An 18,858-nucleotide genomic window follows, 5' to 3' on the forward strand; every position below is an offset into this window, starting at 1 on the left:
AAATATCTGACGTGAAGCACAGCTTTATCAACGCGCGGCATATGTCACACAAATATCTACGGAAGAAACGCTGACGCGTTAATAAAACGATATAATATTTCAGTGTTTGGAAAACAATTAAATCGAGACTTTATTTGTAAATTATAAAAACATTGTCATATTAAAAAGATTTTTAAAATGCAATTTGCTATAATTATGATTTCCCTTTCTCAAATCAGTGTCGATTCTTACGGTCGCAGCGCTTCATCGCGTCGTATCAAACATGAGGAAGCAAAAGTATACGAGCGGACCGGCCGATCGATGTTTAATTCTGGGGGAACACGCGAGGCCATCGACGTTAATCAAGTTTCATGCCGCCGCGCTACTTAAGATCGTTCAGAAATCCGTTATAAATTCAATTTACCCGGGCCGGATATTCAAATTAGTCGTAGCAAGTTTTAAGTTACCGCCGCGCTGCCGGGGCGGTTACGCGACCGTATATTAACCCCTGCTGTCCGACCACTCCGGCATATTAAAATCGCAGATTTGTTCTCTTAACGCCCCGCCGTGAGCTGGAAATTATTTTCCAGCGCTCGATATTAGTGCCGATAAGAGCGCTTAATGCGGGACAGATTGGAAATTCAGAATTTTATGCGATTAATTGGAACGCCCATCCAAAGGACTCTGTTGGAGAGAGGGGGGGGGGATCTATTTAAGAGATTAACTTGCCAGCGATATATTTCCCCCGTGACAAAAAAGACGAACGACTGAATGGACACGAGATTATTAAGCGAGACAAAAGAAGCTGTTAGGAAATGAAAATTGGGATTTGAATATACCCGGGGTAAACGAGAAAAATTTAATTGCTCGAAAGTTAACATTACCCGCCGAGTTCAGACTTTTTAGTTTACGAGCTACATTGCAATCTTAACGCTTTCACAGCCGCTTTGTCTTTACATTATTAGATCGCCTCTTTATATTATATTAAAAGATGCCGGAAACTTTCTCTTTAAAGCGAAGAAAAAGATTTCCATTTATATTTGATGAAAATTATTCATTCACGTTCTCGAGAATAACATTGATTATAAAACGGTGTCCATTATTTTCTCCATGCGCATTATTATTTTAGAGTAATTACCGACGACGGCATATTTGCAGATACGACGATATCTGCTCCTGTTTAAATTTGTTTTCGGTGGTACTCACTGCACAATCCTTCATATAGAACGCGTATCTCCCGTCGATGCTGACATGCCTCCAAGCGAAGTTTGCACTCGTTGCCGTAGCTGATCCCATCATCGCCGCATACGGGTTGAAATTCCGCCGGACAAGTCGGACATTCGCACACAGCGCTGCCGCCGATCTCCGCGCAAATTGCGCCCCATTGACACACCTGCGAACCGAATAATCACATATAGGGTTGTGTACGAGGTAACGTTGCACAGCAGGAAAAGCTATGTCTGTCCACTGTTCGTTTTGTTTGCTCGTTTCAATTAAGCATCACGATTTTTTGCAAATTTGCCGACGATAAACTGACTATTGGATGTTATATTTGTCTATAGATCTTAGATTAAATGCTGATATTATAAGTAACGTGTTCAAACTGCCTTAACTTGTAGAATACGGAAAGCTTATTTTTCGTAGTACAACACTTTAACATATATATGAGAGTTATAAGTAAAAATCATAAAAAGTCATAAAAAAACTTGCCCCCCCCCCGTCCTCTAGAGGTTAAATTAAGGCAAACGAAAATATATTGGAAAGATAAATAAAGAACAAATTAGATGGCGGAAAGTCTATCGGCTATATCGAGAATATCGTGATCCAAAATCGTTCATGAGAAATACATAGACAAGAAACTGAACGCGAATGTTTTCCTGAAATTCATCGAGAGCCTCGGTCTCTCCTCGTTTCTTCTTGTGTTAGTACCTACTACTAGCTTCCTCACAGAGATATCCGGCACAACGTCATCCAATTAGCGACAATTGCTTTTGGCGAAAGAACTCGTCGAAATGGTGAGGATCTCACCTCGGGGCTTTCGAATTTTGCGGGGAATCGAGAAAGTATCGAGAAAGAGAAATAGCGGAAGAGAGGAAATTCCCTTCCCTCCGCACTCCATCGGACTCTTGATCCCTTCCAATTTCTGCGGTGAATACATCCAGCAATTTCCATTTCGCGAGCGAGCTCGGCGTCGATTACGAATCTTGTTTTGTAGACCAAAATTTCTGGATGTCCGTATAACTTAAATTTAGCTAATTGTAAGTTGTTATGACACTTGGAATGTGTGTGACACGTTATTTCTCATAAAACTGAAAATAATCCCTGTCAATATCAAATCACATACGCGATTTATGATAATCTAAATCTTTAACCGTCAAAAATCATTTCCACCTTTTGCAGAATTTATTTCGGATTTTTCTGTGTGCTCGGTATCCAACGGAAAAAAATAAACAAGGATATAATTTTACACGAATATATATCCTGTCATAAATTTTACATGTCAGTTACGTTATTGCGCTCTACATGTCGTATTTAATCAATTTGTCGAATTTAATGAAATAGGTACTCGAAATGCGGCTCGTCTTTCCCGAAGAGAGCGATAATTCACGTCGTCGAAACTCGCGAGGATGCGACAGGAAATCTTGCTCGCGTCGCACCGAGCGCGGAAACCGGAAGCGGAAACCGCGAGCGTGCCTCATCGCGTTTCCGTGTGTGAGAGGCTGCTAGCTGAGACTGACCTTCTCGGAACAGGGTCCTCTGGAGCCGCATGTGCCGACGTAGGCGATCTCGATGTTGCTCCTCGTCAGACACGCCTGCCTCTTCAGCTCGCACATAGACGTGTAGGTTGTTCCGCCGCGGGCGCATACGGGCCTCATTACCGGCTCGCACTCCGGACGACATTCGCAGTTAGCGATCCCCTGCCGATTGATCGCGCACTGCTCGTACAAGCTGCATTTCGCCGTTTCGCAGGGATTGTGTCCTAGAAAATCGAACGACCGTATATAACATCCGTCACGATGATTCTTACTTTCAGAAGATATCTGAGAAATTGCGTATTTTTGTTCAATATACGACTAATGAGATATAAAAAAAAACACAAATTAATTCAACAAGGAGCTATATTGATTGCATTTCGCAATATTCGCCACTTTCATAAAATCACTTATTATATTAATCATATTTTGATAGTCATTAATTCTAAACAAAAAATATTCGTTCCTTATTATTTTATTACATTAATATGCACAGGAGGGTAAATTCGAAAGCTTTTGCGTTAGAAATTATTCGTTACTGCGCAACAATCGGATGTATATTATATAGTAACATGATTTATAGGATTTTCCGAATATTCCATTACTATATTATGACGATTTTACTTGAAAAGAAAAAAAATAATAAATAAAAGTTTTTTGTATTACCGGAGCTGCAGCCGCCATTGTAGATTTTCTTAAGCGGTAATTTCGATCGACAAGCTTCCTGTCGAAGGTAGCACTCATTCGAATACGTCTTGCCATCGCTTCCGCAAACCGGCAAATATTCGAGGCCACATTGTTCCCCGCAGCGACAGACTGGTTGTCTCAAATCGTCCAGTTGACAGACTTCCGGTTCTACGCACTCAATGTTTCCGCATGGGTCTAGAAAATGAATTTGCAATTAACAGCGGGAATAACATGAATTTAATCATATGTGCGAGAAATGTGTGTGAAAAGATTCTTCTTAGCTTCCTGAAAAATTGGAAAAAGCGTTTAATTTTCCGCAAAAAGGAAAATTATTCTTTCCCAGCTCTGCTATACTTATATTTACTCACGGCAAAAAGGACTCTTAATTATCTCTCAATTACAGAATTCATCTCGAGTAATGGTAAGAGTTGATCAAATGACCTGCGTGCTAAAAGTTTCATTTGCATTCGATCGGCTCTCTTCCATCTCATTTCTGGAATTACTATTAATCCCGGCGAAATCGAATGAATTTAAATAACCTTCTCGCAATTCCTTTTTATGAGTCATCATTTGCATATACGAGAGCCGGGAGAAGCTCGCGTAACGCGATGCGGATGGATAATGATAGAAGGTGGCGAGGAACCGAGCGGGTCCAGTTGGAGGAGATACGGCCGCACCGAGATTAATCTTCGCCCTCGACCAAGGAAGCAAGAGAGGAAGTTGGATTCCGTTTCCTGTCTACAGGCGAGTAGACTATAGGTTTCGGCCTTACGCCGAAGCGGCTGACGAGGCAAGTTCTCCCCCGGCGGCGGCGGCGGTGGTGTTTCTCGTGGTGTTAGCTCGAGTTATAGTCCAGTGAAGCGACTAAACACGACCCTTCCGTAACTCAAAACCTCCTTCATCGGCGCTTGGTGCGTTAGTTAAGTTTCGAGTTCGGTACTAATCGATCTCGAGAAAAGTATCATCGTTATGCACCGTCCAGTTGCGAGACAACGACCGACATATTGTCGTTGTATGTGATCGCGCTATTCGAGAAACGATATTCCGAAAAATTAAGGCAAACCTCCCGTATTCCCATCTCACCGCCGTTCATCCGTATCATCTCGTCTCATTCAGACACCTCGAGATGATTAGAGATTAATGGACGACCGGGGATACTCTTCGCCACCCTTTTCATATCGCTTCGTAATTCCATCTCCGTGCGATAGGGAGAGGTCTTTATATCGCTTCCATCGCGCTTGCACCGGGTGAGATAGAACGATGTCATCGGCGTCCTTTCAAGATCTCCGCGCCTTAATGGGATTTCTCACCCTGCTTCTTTCCCGCCGTCCGCTCCTGCAGCAGCGGCCTTCATCGAAACACCGGCCACGATCCGATCCCCCCTCGGGGGAAGGGAGAGCGAGAGAGTATGAAGTTACGTCGTCGGCGCGTTAACTTCACGCGACATTACCCTGATGTGGATTTCTTTGTATTATCGGGCCGGGGTCACGACGTGAAAGCCGTCGGAAGATCTTTTCAGTATGGACGACGGACTTGCGTTCGACGGCTGGAATCTCCCGTGGAACGTGTGCAAAGACGAGCGACGCGGGTATATCGCGACGCGGGTGACTGATGAGCTGCTCGCACATTCCTTGTATTATTGGCGAATTATCATTTAATTCAATGGAAAAAAGGAGACGCGACATGCACGGGATATCAATTTATTTACGGACGAATAATTTCAACGATTTATATATCACGTATAATTGTTGTTATTGTACAGCGAATTACAGTTTAAAGTAAATGTACCAATGCCGGAACATTTATAAGACCTAATGTCTGGACACCTTTATCATTTTAGTTTTTAAATAAGTAAAACGCGAATTAAAATCAAAGATAAAAATATAATACAAGAAAAATATTTTTATCTTTGATTCTTTGATTTTAATTCGCGTTGTATAACTTATTTAAGGACTAAAACGATAAAAATGTCTAGACATAGGTACGTGTCCAAGCATCGGTACATTTATCTTAAAGATAATTTTATTCCGGTAAGAAAACACAAGCTTCTTAAAAGATCCTTGATTCATCGATTCTCGATGAATCGAGGACCACCCTGCGGGATGATTTTCGGATAGGAGAGACGCTCGCGGGGCAACCGACTTACGTACACACAGCGAGAGTGCATCATAGTTATTTCCGCTAAAGCAACTGCAAATATCGATCCTTTTTAGACGCCTTCCTTTCATGTGCAGATACCGTGCGCATACCTCTTTCTCTCTCTCTCTCTCTCTCTCTCTCTCTCTCTCTCTCTCTCTCTCTCTCTCTCTCTCTCTCTCTCCCTTTCTATATATATATATATATATATATATATATATATATATATATATATATATATTACTCCGGCATTCTCTACAAGTACTGCAAAGCGGGAATATCTCAAAATCGCTCGGCGTTCGGTAAAAGCCTTGTAAATTGCCCCGTCGCCTTCATCCGCGGACAGAGGCAAGTCAGCATCATCCGTTTCGTCTGTAGCTTTACGATTTTGCCAGTTTGCAAGTCTGCCATCCCTTTGGAAACGTCGACGACGTATCGCGATGAGGTTTCAAGAGAAAGATATCCTTTATATTTATTATATCTTTGAACCTTAATACGTATTAAATAAATGAGAGGGGAAAAATCCTGCAGGATGAAACGCATGTTAAACGGCGCGTAAGTTATAACGTACAAGCTATAAACCTCCCTGGAGCTAAAATCTCGCTTCTCGTTTTTCTCGCGCGCGTCTCAACCGCGAAGAAAACATCCGGAAGTCTTTCTTTTCGCCCGCGACATCCGGAAACTATAAGGAGCTATACGAGACAAGACGCGGATTGACATTACGCCGGCGCAAGGTATAAGGGTATTATGTCTGGGGAGCAATGACTGGGTTTATGTTAACGGCTCCTCCGCGGTACTTCCGGCTTGATGTACGCTCCGTCTTTCGCGCAGCTGCCTCCGTTCGACCTATCCACGTTCGTTCCTCGTCTTTGCGTAAGCCTATCCGTGAATGTTTCTCTCTCTCTCTCTCATCTTCCTCGCGCCACTTAGGCCCTGGACGCGTAAACATGTGAGCGCGTAAGAGCACAAGACGCAATTTACGGAGTTGCAGACGACGTAAAATTTCGACTGAATTCGAGCGGCGGAGCAAGCCGGACAAATTGCTGTCTGCTTGTGTAAAGATAAGTTTTTTACGAGCGCGTCGAGAGGCGGCCAGAAAGTGGTGACTGCCTCGATACCTGATGGTCCACGAGATGATGTTGCGATTGATAGTCGATGGTAACTGGACGTCGAAGATAACATTAATTCAAATAATGTTGCAATCCGCACTGAATATTAAATCCTCTTATGCAATCTTCCTAAGACTTCGTCGGCTACAAGTGTGCGTCGGTTTTTAATCAAAATAACTTTTAACAGAAAAATAATCGTTTGCTTCGCCAGTAATAATTAATAAAATAGTTACTTAATTCGACCTAACTGATCAAATTGGTAAGTTTTTAATTAAAATAACTTTTGACAGAAAATAATCGTTTGGCTTCGCCAGTAATAACTCACAAAATAGTTGTTTAATTTGGTCAGTTAGGTCGAATTAAACAACTATTTTGTAAAATAACTTTCATCGTGTTCTCGTTTCTTCTAATCAGCTGCTTTCGCATTGAAAATTATAGTTCCTAGCAGATTCCTTCAGAATTGCTTTCCAACGACTCCGATAGCGATGATATGACAACATGAGTAATATCTAATTCGCAGCGATGATATTTGCGGATCGATGAGCATGGTAATCGGAGCTCGTTAGCGGGTGAATAATGAGCGCAATACTCACTTCCTCATACCCGTTCCCTGTAATCGAACTCGCGCGAGTCCTGTCGAGTACCAGTCTGTTTGTCACCGCCACTTTTTACCGACGGTAACGTCCGTTCTTGCCACTATATATCCAGTTGTGGCAATCTCGCCGCTATCGACACTTACACGATCATCGATAACCGATCGCGCCCGTTACTTATGTCCGTTCGTTTCTTGCCAACTAGCGCTCGCCTTCGACGCGAGGAGATCGTTTCCGGCGAGAGATGGGTCGCTCCTCCGTTTTTTCGCCGATCTCAAAAGCTCGACGTATATAAGCGCGTCCGCTTTTCTCAGATGGGAAATCGTTTCCTCGAACCTGACACCGCCGGAATTTCCGGCTCGTTAGGTCTCCGTTTGCGAGAGGTCCCGTAGATAAACACATTTGCTCGTTGGTTTGTCTCGGGTTTACACCACGCGTCTCTTCCTTCCCTCCCTCCCGTCGTCTTTTCGCCCTCGTACAAGAGCGAGCGTATCCTCGGCGCGGCTCAGCCCGGCTCGGCGAGTGTGAGAATTTAGTTGAATCCATTTCCGAGGTGCCACGCCTCGGGAATCCGATGTTCCTTCACGGCCGGCTCTACCTTTTCCCGGTCGACCCTTATTTCGGCACGTTCGAGCGTGAAGAAAATAGCACGCGCGCGCGCTTTTCTTTTTCTCGGGGCGAGATACGCGTGACGGAAGCGACTTGCGGGCGGTGTCTCACGAAAGCGGAAGAAAAGAGCGTAGCGAGCTGGATAGAGATGATAGAGGCGACCCCTCCCTTCTGCGATATATGCTGAAGGAAAACTCGCCCGGAAGACGAACGGAGGCGCACAAGCGAGTTGGGAAAATATTTCCAGGAAAAAGCGAAATAAAAATTTAATCAATACGTTGCCATTATCGATGACGGAAATATGATATACGAGATACGGTACTGAAACGTTATTGTACGTCCAATGGTGATAAAAAAACGAGTAATCGAAATAAACCAGAAAATAGTAGAAATAATAGAACTGTAGATTTTGCTCGTGTAAAAAGAACCTTTGATTTATTCGCAGCTGCTGATCTGACAGATCTGGAATTTTCTTTTTCAGAATTAATATTTTACCTTTTTCTATTTTCTTTTTTAAATTAAAACTTTCAAGAAATGCTTCAACGCCGTATGCCGTTCTCCTTCATAATATATTTACGACGCTAATAAAAGTAGCTTATTATATAAGAAATCGATAATTATAACCGACTCGACGTCGCTGCTTTTGAAGCAGATTTTCACCCTTTCGCACAGAGTTTCAAACGCGGCGGCTCGACTTCGCCTACTCCTTTTCCAGCATGTTCCGTTTCACCATCCAATCACGACCGCGAAATAGTAGCTGCGCCGGCGAACGAGAAAGGAAAGCCGAAAAGTCTTCCGAAACTTTTGGGAGTTAATTTGATTTATCGTATCGTCACTTCGGATTCATGCCTCGAGCCACCCCCTCATCTCGGGCGATGAGATGGCGAGAGATGAAAGAGAGAGATAGAGATGGAGTCGCGAGAAATTCGCGAATGGGAATTCCGCGAGGCGAGGTGGTACTTTACGAGAATTTATTATTGATTCCGGCGTTTAAAAGAGTCGCAACTGGCGCCGATTGATAAAAGAGCAACCCCATTGTTGTACTAGGCTTTCCGCCCAACGAGAGAACCGACTGAGAGAACTCCCGAGTTTTCTTCTCCCTCCCTACCTCGCCCCCTTTTCCAACCACCTCGTCATTCGCCTTCGACCATTCCTAGCCGGATATTGCGTTTCATTGTTCCTGGTATAATACAACGGCAGAGAAACGGTGGAACGCGAAGGGAGAGAGGACGTTCATCTTTGTAAACTTCCGGCGCTCAGCCCGAGCTCCCTTTCGATTTCTCTCCATCGCTTGTCGCCTTTACGTCTCTATTACACTTTCTTTCACTGTGTACGCGCGCCGTTATTAAGCTCCACGACGAACGTCGCGGATTTAACCTCGCGTACGACTATAGACGAAGATTATTATTTTCAAGCATCGCTCGCTTTACACGCTCGTAGAATTTACGACGCTCTACTGCGTGCGATTTTCGACATGAGATAGATGCACTTTCAACTGTACGCTCTAATGCCCCCGTCATAAAACCCCATACATTTTACGAGTCCTTTCAAAGTTCATTCGTAATTTTCACTCGTTAAAATTGCAGTTTATACTTGTGCAATGCTGAAACGTTAATTAGAGTAGCCACTTATTTCCGTTGTGGAGCTTTAAAAAAATTACCTTTTAGAAAAACGTAAAAGAGAGTAAAAAAGTCAAGTTTGCGCGAAAAAAAAACCAAGGTTTTATTTCATACATGCATCAGAAAATTTAAAAACAGCGTAGCTAGATTACTTAGAAATATTATAAAAGTATTTTATGCTGTACAAAAATATATTTAATAACATTAAAAAAGCAGAAAGTAATTACATAGCCATTTATTTCCATTACTTGGACTTACTTTTTGATCTCCTAGACAAAATTGCACATCGATGCATACTTAGAACAAATATAAAAAAAAAAGTTTATATCTTTTGAGGTCCGCTGTATAAAATCGACTTTATCTTTAAAGTGAAGCTTATACGTTATGAACTCACATTAGAGCTTTGTCCTGAGATAGAAATTTCTATCTCCATTATTATCAAATCGTCGAATCCATAATTCGCTATTTGTATAGCTCTTTACGTTCTCATGTCCTCGACGATTATTCCTAAGGAGTGAAGATTAGAATCGTTCGGCGACATATTTAACTAGCTTGTTAATCGGCGACTGCGCGACTACCGTAACCGTTACTGTCTACCGCGCGCTGAATTGCACAGTGCTACGAAGAAGAGCCGGTGTGAAAGAGCGAAGGGGGAACGGCAAGGATGGACTTACCTAATCCTAAGCAAACACGGCCTACTCCCGGTAGCTACCTGTCTGATCAAACATTTGTCTTTACTACTCGGTTGATTAAACGCCTGCCAAGTTTGTACTGCTTCTGTGGTAGGGAGAAGGGAAACTCGAGAGCGAGGGGTTAGACAAGGGGGAGAGCTCTCTCATTCGTGGGTATGTGTACGACTACCTGTGGACACGAATGGTGACAGTTGTGTGGAATATAGCGCGTTAAAGGGTGAATACTGAATACATGTATAGGTGACGTCTTATTGTTAGACTACCATTCCCTTCCGAAGAGAAACACCGATAGTCTTATCGATGTAGTCTCATCTATTTAAAAACTTAACATATGATATCATGGTGGAATAAACAAGTAAGTGCGATTTAATGTGGTAAAATTTTTATTTTCTTATTAATGGGGAAATTTTACTTGATCGACGTAATGCCAAGTATTAAAAAAATAAAAATAACTTCTCTTTTTCAATTTTTACTCAATATTAAATTTATTAAAATTATTAGAGAAGATCGATTCAGGTTTCGGCAAATAATTCTATAAGAGAGCAGATAATTCGTGAGACATCCTGTATATAGGAAATCCTGATCCCATGAGGGTTAGATGGAGTGATGTAGATGTAGTTAAGAAACAGTTAGGGGATGGTTGGTCGGAAGGGTGTCTCTTTGCGGTTTGACAAATCGCTTTAGTCGAAACGCAAATAATTGTAACGAAATATTGTTTGGAGGAAAGTAGAAATAACGGCGTTTTAAGCAGATCTGCTCACACTAGCGAATTGTGGGACGTGATAACTTGTTGACAATAAATAATAAAATACGGATGAATGGGAAACAATAACTCATTTAAAAGAATCCAAAGTTTGTAATGCAGTATGGAAACATAATTCTAATATGTATCCAAAGCTAATTTTACCACAAAATAAAGTAAAATTGCATCGATATCTAAATTGTATTATGTACATAAAAAAAAAAATTTTATGCCGTTTCGCATATCATAAAAGTCATAGTTCCTAAATTTGAGATCGATAATTGTAAATTTTAATGGAATTGTACATTACAATTTGCTTAATTGGTTCAACAACGATTAATCATTAATCCTAATCAAATCAAATGAAGGTATGCGCTATCTAACAATTATGCATATTAATTTATTTTAATTTATACGTACTTAATAATGCCAATTTGTCCGTCTAATATTTTAAGTTGTACATAATTCATAAAACCAATATATTAATACGCTTCACAAATTTACCTTTGAAAAAAGATGCTTTATTTAAATAATCTGTTTTTATTTAAATTGGATTGTGTGCGATAATAATAATAAACAGATTTATGTATGTAAATGAATTTTGTAACATTGTATTATTTCTTTAAATACCGAAACCGCTTATTCGAAACATTCGTTTCGTTACATTTGCTATAGAAGCACTTACCGCATTTGCCACGAAATGCCACGGTGATGTTAGCACCTTTCGTACAAGCGGCTCGATTTAGGTCGCACAGCGTCGGATAGTCGATCCCGTCCGTGCCGCAGACAGGCCCCGATCCCTCGTGATCCCCCAAATTTGGGCAGAATTCCAAGCATTGGCAGGTCGCCTCCTTGCCGTCCCTGCTTCGCACACATTGCGAGCCTTGCGAGCAATTCAGCTTCTCACAGGGATCCTTGATTTCTGTAAAAGAAAATATCGAGATTTGGCATTAGTTAACGTCGCCATGATTACGTTATTTGATAACGTTTGAAGACAATTATTTTCTGTTAACTTTTCTTTAAATGACTTAATCTCTCTCAATAATTCAATTAATTTCAAAATATAATCTATTATTAAAAATGTATGTACAATTACTTGTATAAGTGATGTCACATATATGATTTGTAATTGTGATATATAATTTCTCTCAAAAACTGATATTATTTACAATATCCTTCTCAATTTCTTAAAAATAAATCTGTGCATTAAATGGTCTCTCAGACAGTAATTATCAGCAATTATTGCACATTTCATCGAAGTGAAAATGGACCGGATGCAAGATCTGCATTGTGCAAGACGTATATCTCTTCTGGTCTACTTGATAATGCGCGTATACCGGAAACAAATTGGTAATGACGTGATAATCCGTTGACGAGAGCAGTTCGATGTTACGGTCAACGTTAACGGAAACTGCCGCTGAACAGCTTCGATTTCGAAGTAACGAGATGAAGGCTAATGACGGACGCTAGAATCAACGGCGATGTTATCGATATCATCGAGCGGCGTATGCTTGCCAAGAACAATCGCACGGCGATACGTAATTTAATGTTCTCGTATTTGCGGATTGGAATTGGCGCATCCAGTTTATGACGGAAATGCCAAGCGGCATGTAATCCTTCATCCCGCGATACTTCCCGCCGGAACGCCGCATCTCGTGGAGTTGCGCGAACGTTTCGCGTCGTGTCTATATCCGTAAACTGCGTGTGTCTCTCTTCAAAATTTGATTCAGTTTAAAACATACCAGTGCAGCTTGTAAATGTTTCAATCCTCGAATTCTACTTTAAAACACTTACTTATTTATACATACTTTGAGAATCTGGTACATTCTACCGTTCGCTTTAAGCGATCTATAATTCACACATGTCAGATTTTAGGATATAATTCTATCTCTATACCGGAGTTCTATCTATAATTTTATTTTCCGAATGTTTTGATATAGATACAGGTAACCCACGAGTAACGCGATTAATTGGTTGCGCGTTATTGAAAACCGTGGTGTTATTCAAGAATTCGTACAATTTTGGAGATCACGTTTCGTGCTATCGAAAACCGTGCAATTGAAGACTCCTGATCCATTAAAATTGGGCATTTGATTCCAAGGGGTTATAAAAAAAAACTTTTAAAAAGTAGAGTTGTCAGAATTTTCTACTCCGTGCAATTTCAAGTACTGTATTATTCGAGGGTCATCTGCATATACATATTTTAATATATATGAATTTTATATATGCATGTATTCTGATGCTTCGAATCTTCTTCGTATTCACGATGTATAAAATTCTAAATATAATTCTATGCTAAATTTTGAGATACAAATTATATAGATCACTTAAAAAAAAGAGCTCTATAGTACATTATAATCCCGACGTACAACATATATCGTGTCCTGTGTCACTTGTCCTGTGCTTCGCACCTGATCTCCAGTTATTTTTAATCGTTTATTTACAACCCGCCTCTTATATATGATATATAATCAGGTGTGTTGGCACGATGTGGTGACTTTTCCATTTAAAATGCACGATACAAATGCGACGATCCGTTTTCCAGCGGCGGCGTGTATACACACGATGAAAAATTCGATGTGTTCCCGCGGAGCTTAATCAATGATATTTTTTCCGTGAATCGCGAGCCCGCACCACCGCCGCTGCCGCCGCCGCCGAAATGTAATTGCGAACCGTAAACACGCCGGTCGCGCGTGTTATACGTACCATACGTTACGGGCTGTAACGCATCGTAAAATTAAATCCGCGCGATTCGCGATGAATAAACTATCGCCCGCTGGGATTCATTCGCAACGAAATTTACGCGCCACGTTTTTGGCGGTGCGGCAGGAAAAAAGAAGCGGGCGCGTGTCCCGGACGAGCAGCATCACGCGTGCGGCGCAGCGTGCCAGATCATTAATCCCTAAGGGCTGACTCGAAAAGAGCTTATGTATGCGTACATGTGTATGTATTATGTGTGTATATATGTGGTAGAAACGGAAGGAGGGTTGTTTGTGCTCCGTTAAAATTTTATCGCGTGTGCATGAGAGAAATTTGCGGCCCCCAACTGAATATTTCCGTAGATGGGCGTCGTAACCGACGAGATATATTTCTCTAGGAAAGTGGACGTGATGGTTTTTACACTCGGTTATATACTGATGCATGAATCATTGGCACGGCGCGACACGGATACGCGAGAACTTTTGTAGTGTGTCCCAGATGTTACGTGTGTTTTTACAGAACAAATTTTAATCCTTTTACATATCGAAACGTATAATGGAAGATACCGAACGGTTGACCTCGAAGACCCGTTAGGGCGATCGTTTGTCGCACATTCCGGAATACCTTTCGGGAAGACGTAGCAGCAGTGGGACACCGTTAACGTGGTGCACACTATCAGCAGCAGGAGGACGTACGTTGACGTTGCACGCGAGCATTGCCGCCGTCGGCCGACGCCGCTTTTTCCGCAAATCAAATCCGCCATCGCCGTCTCTTCCGCCACCGTCGCCGTCGTCGTTCGCGACGCGCGATTACTCATTCCGCCCCTTCAAATATTGCCCTTTGTTCTCTTCTCTCTCTCTCTCTCTCTCTCTCTCTCTCTCTCTCTCTCACCGGGGAAAAATAGAGAATAAAAAAAAAACCCCCCAAAATCTTCCGCCGTCGCACCGATCGCCGGATCTGCGCGTTCGAGGATGGCACCGGGGATTATCTCGTGGTTTCGGGAAGGCGCATGCACGCGACGCGCAGCAAAGCGAATGCGGAAAGCGGTGAGTTATTAACGCTATATCTACGGGTATAGTGGCGGTGTCAATTAGGAACCAGTAATTGGAAATTCGATCTGCCTAAGCGTTCGTGTGTCGAAGGATGCGAATAGGTAATGGCTTATACAGAGTGCATTTACAATTCATTGTCGATCAATTTTATGCGTTTCACGACGATGGCTTTTTTTCGATACACGATTTGATGTGTAAACCGAGCAATTGAGAGTCCCGTCATCTATTTAATTCTCCTAGGTTTTGTTTCCCGAGCGGAGAAACTCGCTCGCCGTTTCGCCTCCCTCTTCTCCTTCTTCCCTGATCAGTGATAGCGATGCAAAGCGCCGGAACACGTCATTACGGACGTCGAAAGCCAGTAGCTGAGCCGGATGATTGATCGCGGCCTCGTTTGCATTCAATAACTCCCGTCGGTGTATTTTCGATTTGGCATTCACCGCAACCCCGATTATCGTCGTTAATGCATTTAATTCGCCGGTCAGTCGTCGGCGTCGAGCGGTGCATTATTAATTATCGGTATGACAAACGCAATTAGCGGTCGCGTATCTCTCGCGCGTGTATATATAACGTCCGTCCGTCCGTTCGTCGTCGCGACTCGACTTGTCTCTGATATTTCCCTCCGATGTTCCGACTTTCTAACTTCGAGCTGAAACTTCCCTTCGTGTGTGTAACATGTGTGGCGGGTAGAGGCGAAATTTTACACTGTATCGCCGGAATATAAACTATAATGGGACGATAGTTGTGGCAGAGAGGAGAAAGAAAGAGAGAAAAAAAAAGAGAGAGAGAGAGAGAGAGAGCAGCAGAGGCGTTCATTATCTAAGGCGAGACCTCTAAAAACACACAAAATGTATATACAGACAACAAACAACTGTAATGAGTGAAAAGCGTGTGCGAGTTGAGCTAACGGGCATAACTATTTAAAGCAATATTGTTACACCCATTTGAAACAGTGAGCATAAAGTCTGATAACAGGTATATAGTACTTATTGTTAGCGTAAACATTTACCGTAGAAATTTCTAAATTGACCTTATTTCTTACAACCCAGGGGGTTCGCGTAGGAGCGAGCTGAGATCATCGGTAAGAAAAGAAAAACAAAATGGATATTTCATAGGTGGAGTTTCTATAAAAGTATCGTTTTTTAAAAATCGTTTTTTTAAGTCCTTCAAGTAAGAAAAATTTTTTACTAGGATTTAAGGCAGGCGAAGCAACTCCTCGGAATACTGAGCAGATTCTCGTTCCCTTGAAAGAAGATTTCGAATAATGTCCCACGAGGACTGAAAGAATTAAACATAATGATGAAGATATAAAGAGAAGGGAAAATAGCGAAAAGGAAACTTCAGAATATTCTAATGACCGCGTCGCTTCCGGGACAGATATTGGAGAACGGGCGCAGCAAAATTAGATCTGGATTTAAACTGCAAGGTGAAGTTAATGAGGTGACTCAACTGAGAAATGGATGTTAATGTTACTGGAGTTTGGAAACTGAGCGGATCCGTTGGAAGTTCGGCCGGAAGTTGAAGTTTTTACAGACCATGATGGTAAGTCCCGGATGCCCTTAACGACGGTCAAATGTTCATTAAAGTTCAAGGGACGTGAACACAAATGAGGGACGCTAATATTTTCATCGATAGATCGCGCATACCGATTTTTTTCTCATAATTAGTAGCGTCAATCATATTTCCAAACTCGTTTCTCCCTGTTATACACAGCTATTGTATTTCGTTCGGTTATAATTGACGAAAAGCGTATATACTCTCGCGATATCGAGATAGCGTCGATGATAATTGTTACGAGCATGGCACTCGATTAAAATACACCAGTTATCGGATATAAACGTATGGGTTAAATTAATTGAACGTAAAGCGCTTTATTCCCTGCGTCTGTATCGATTGGCAGTTTTTCGTTTAAAGTGTCGATCTCGTAAAGAGAGCATCTCGGGCATCGTTCAAATAAAACGCCTAGATGAAATTGTTTCCGTTTGAAATGTTAGTCTCAAACATCGTTTACATAAACGTGTCTGAATGCAATGTTTTGTTTTATTTTGCAATGTTGCAATCCGTCACGATTTTTCGTACATAATTTTTATCATATAAATTTCCGTTCTTTTTGCAAGAGACTTCGTATAAACGTGTCAATTATTCATTTTCGTTAACGTTTAAAATTAAGGACGTAATAATAAATATTTTATACTCGCCATACTTTTAATCTCTTAGAAACTAAAAGAAAAAATAATCCCAGTTCAATAAAATCAGCCCGAAAGAAATAATATTAATTGTGGCTTTAGATAGAATTTGAATAGTTATATTTTCCACGAACCGCCCTAAGCATCCGCGCATCAATCTATTTTAAACAGAGAGAACCCGGAGATTTCACGCGCAATCGCCGCCGATTAATGACGGAAATTAATACACCCGATAGGAAAGTGTCATTAATGATCTCTTTTTGTCCGTTTCCGTCCGTCGGTGATGAAATAATTATCCGACCGTGTCCGACGAGCGAGTCGAGTCCACTGAAATCCGCAGGGCTCCAAATTGGGCCTGTGGGAGGCCCGGACGAGCGTTGTTTCGCGCTGCAGCGGGATTGAATGGCTAATTCAACAACGGAAAAGTACATTTCGCCGTAACCAACAATTGCCTAATTTGGACGAGAATCCCGTTGTCGGGACAAAGCGCATTGCACGCATACCGTGTAAGAACCGGGTTTCATCCTCCCCCTACGGCCCCTTCCCCGAGCTCTTCGGTCCCTTCGGACGGCGCGTCGACGTAATATCGTAATTAATAATCCATTCTAGTTGGTTTTTGTCGGAGCACCTGACCGTCGCAGCCGCAGCTCACCGTTACCGCTTACGGGTAATTTATTACTCGCAGACCATCTGCGTGGCGTTACTTCTGTACGGAGCCCGCATTTTTTCGGTCGATAATCATTTCAATTTTAATGATTCTGTCAGAATATTTTGCGAGAATAATTCCCGTTAAATAAAGCGCATAATATTATCAGGTTTGTCATTTCTCCGGTTTTTCGGGCGAATTTCCGGCGATTCGACAGAAAAATTTTCGACTGGGGGACGGAAAGCCTATATTTTTAGGCTCCACGGCTCCACTTATTTTTCGTAGTATAAAATTTTAACACATATATGGAAGTTATAAATAAAAATCATAAAAGTCATAAAAAAAACTCGCCCGTCCTCTAAAGGGTATATAAATAATTTTCCATATAAATTAATGATAATTGCTTCTTCGTTTTACGCCGTTCCGGCTTACGAAAAGTTTTACAGCAACGCTCTATTTTCCGATAGCGGGAGAAACCTGTATTTCTGAAATATAATAAATTTCTAAAGAATTTCTTTGCATGAGCCTTCAAAGCGCTTGATCAATTTTTGAGTCGCTATTGCTTCCTGTATAGGGATAATATCTCGTCCTCAAAATCGCATTTCGAAAGCCTCGAGTCTTTTCACGTCGAGTCGATTTCGAGGACCGTAACAATAAACGTCGTATCGAGCTATATAACGCTCACGGCCATCAGAGCGAGGCCGCTCGTTTCACGCAAGAACGCTTTGGCGCCGTCTAAAAGGGCACGGTGTAACAGCACGGGGATAGAATCGAATCTTGTTGGTCGCGCGTCTAGGGTGCAATTCAACGCAATTGCCAATTAGTGGCTCATTACCGAAACGTATGACGGCAACAGAGGGATAGAATAGATCAAGATTGGAATCGTAGGCAGCCGCAGTTTCGGAACTTGCTGACCGGAGAGGGGGGGGCCTGATAATGAGATTGGTGCTCTCTGGCTGCGTGTACCGGGTCCGATCGTGCTGAATGAGCCTCATTAGGCAAACTTTGAGGACCGACAGGCTATATTGACGGGTCAGGAAATGGAGGAACGGATGTCGAGGCGAATGACGAGGGCCAGCGGCAACGTAAGGACCGCAGGCTTCGAACAGGAATGTCAACTGGATCGACCGAACGGCCGATCTGAAACAGGACCCATTAATTTCCATTTGCGCGTTCGCAGGTGCTTGTTCATGCCAGTTGTCGTCTGACAGTTCGTCGAAGCGAACTGCCGGGTTTTCGCCAACCGCTGTATACAAGACCGTTATGTGCCCGAAATTTGATTTTACGGAAATGCACTCGGCTCGGATCTCCGGTGCGCCGAGCGAAAGTATCTTCTACGCCGGGGAACACTCGACTCT

The 18,858-nt window shown here is 42.2% G+C and overlaps 1 protein-coding gene across 8 annotated transcripts in view; it reads right to left on the reverse strand.

Annotated features, from left to right (window-relative positions):
- The window catches only part of LOC143896326 (agrin), a 459,794-nt gene that overhangs the window by 28,823 nt on the left and 412,113 nt on the right, over nt 1-18,858 (reverse strand). For all 8 annotated transcript variants that reach the window (XM_077404119.1, XM_077404120.1, XM_077404116.1 and 5 more), the window contains 4 exons: nt 11,605-11,841; nt 3,399-3,614; nt 2,718-2,959; nt 1,186-1,372 (listed from right to left, as the gene is read on the reverse strand). In XM_077404119.1, coding sequence (XP_077260245.1) covers nt 1,186-1,372; nt 2,718-2,959; nt 3,399-3,614; nt 11,605-11,841 — 882 coding nt within the window. The remainder of the gene's footprint in view (nt 1-1,185; nt 1,373-2,717; nt 2,960-3,398; nt 3,615-11,604; nt 11,842-18,858) is intronic.

Source organism: Temnothorax americanus, unplaced genomic scaffold (genome assembly GCF_048541705.1).
Source record: "Temnothorax americanus isolate GAGA-0224 unplaced genomic scaffold, ASM4854170v1 Scaffold18, whole genome shotgun sequence".
Lineage (NCBI taxonomy): Eukaryota > Metazoa > Arthropoda > Insecta > Hymenoptera > Formicidae > Temnothorax > Temnothorax americanus.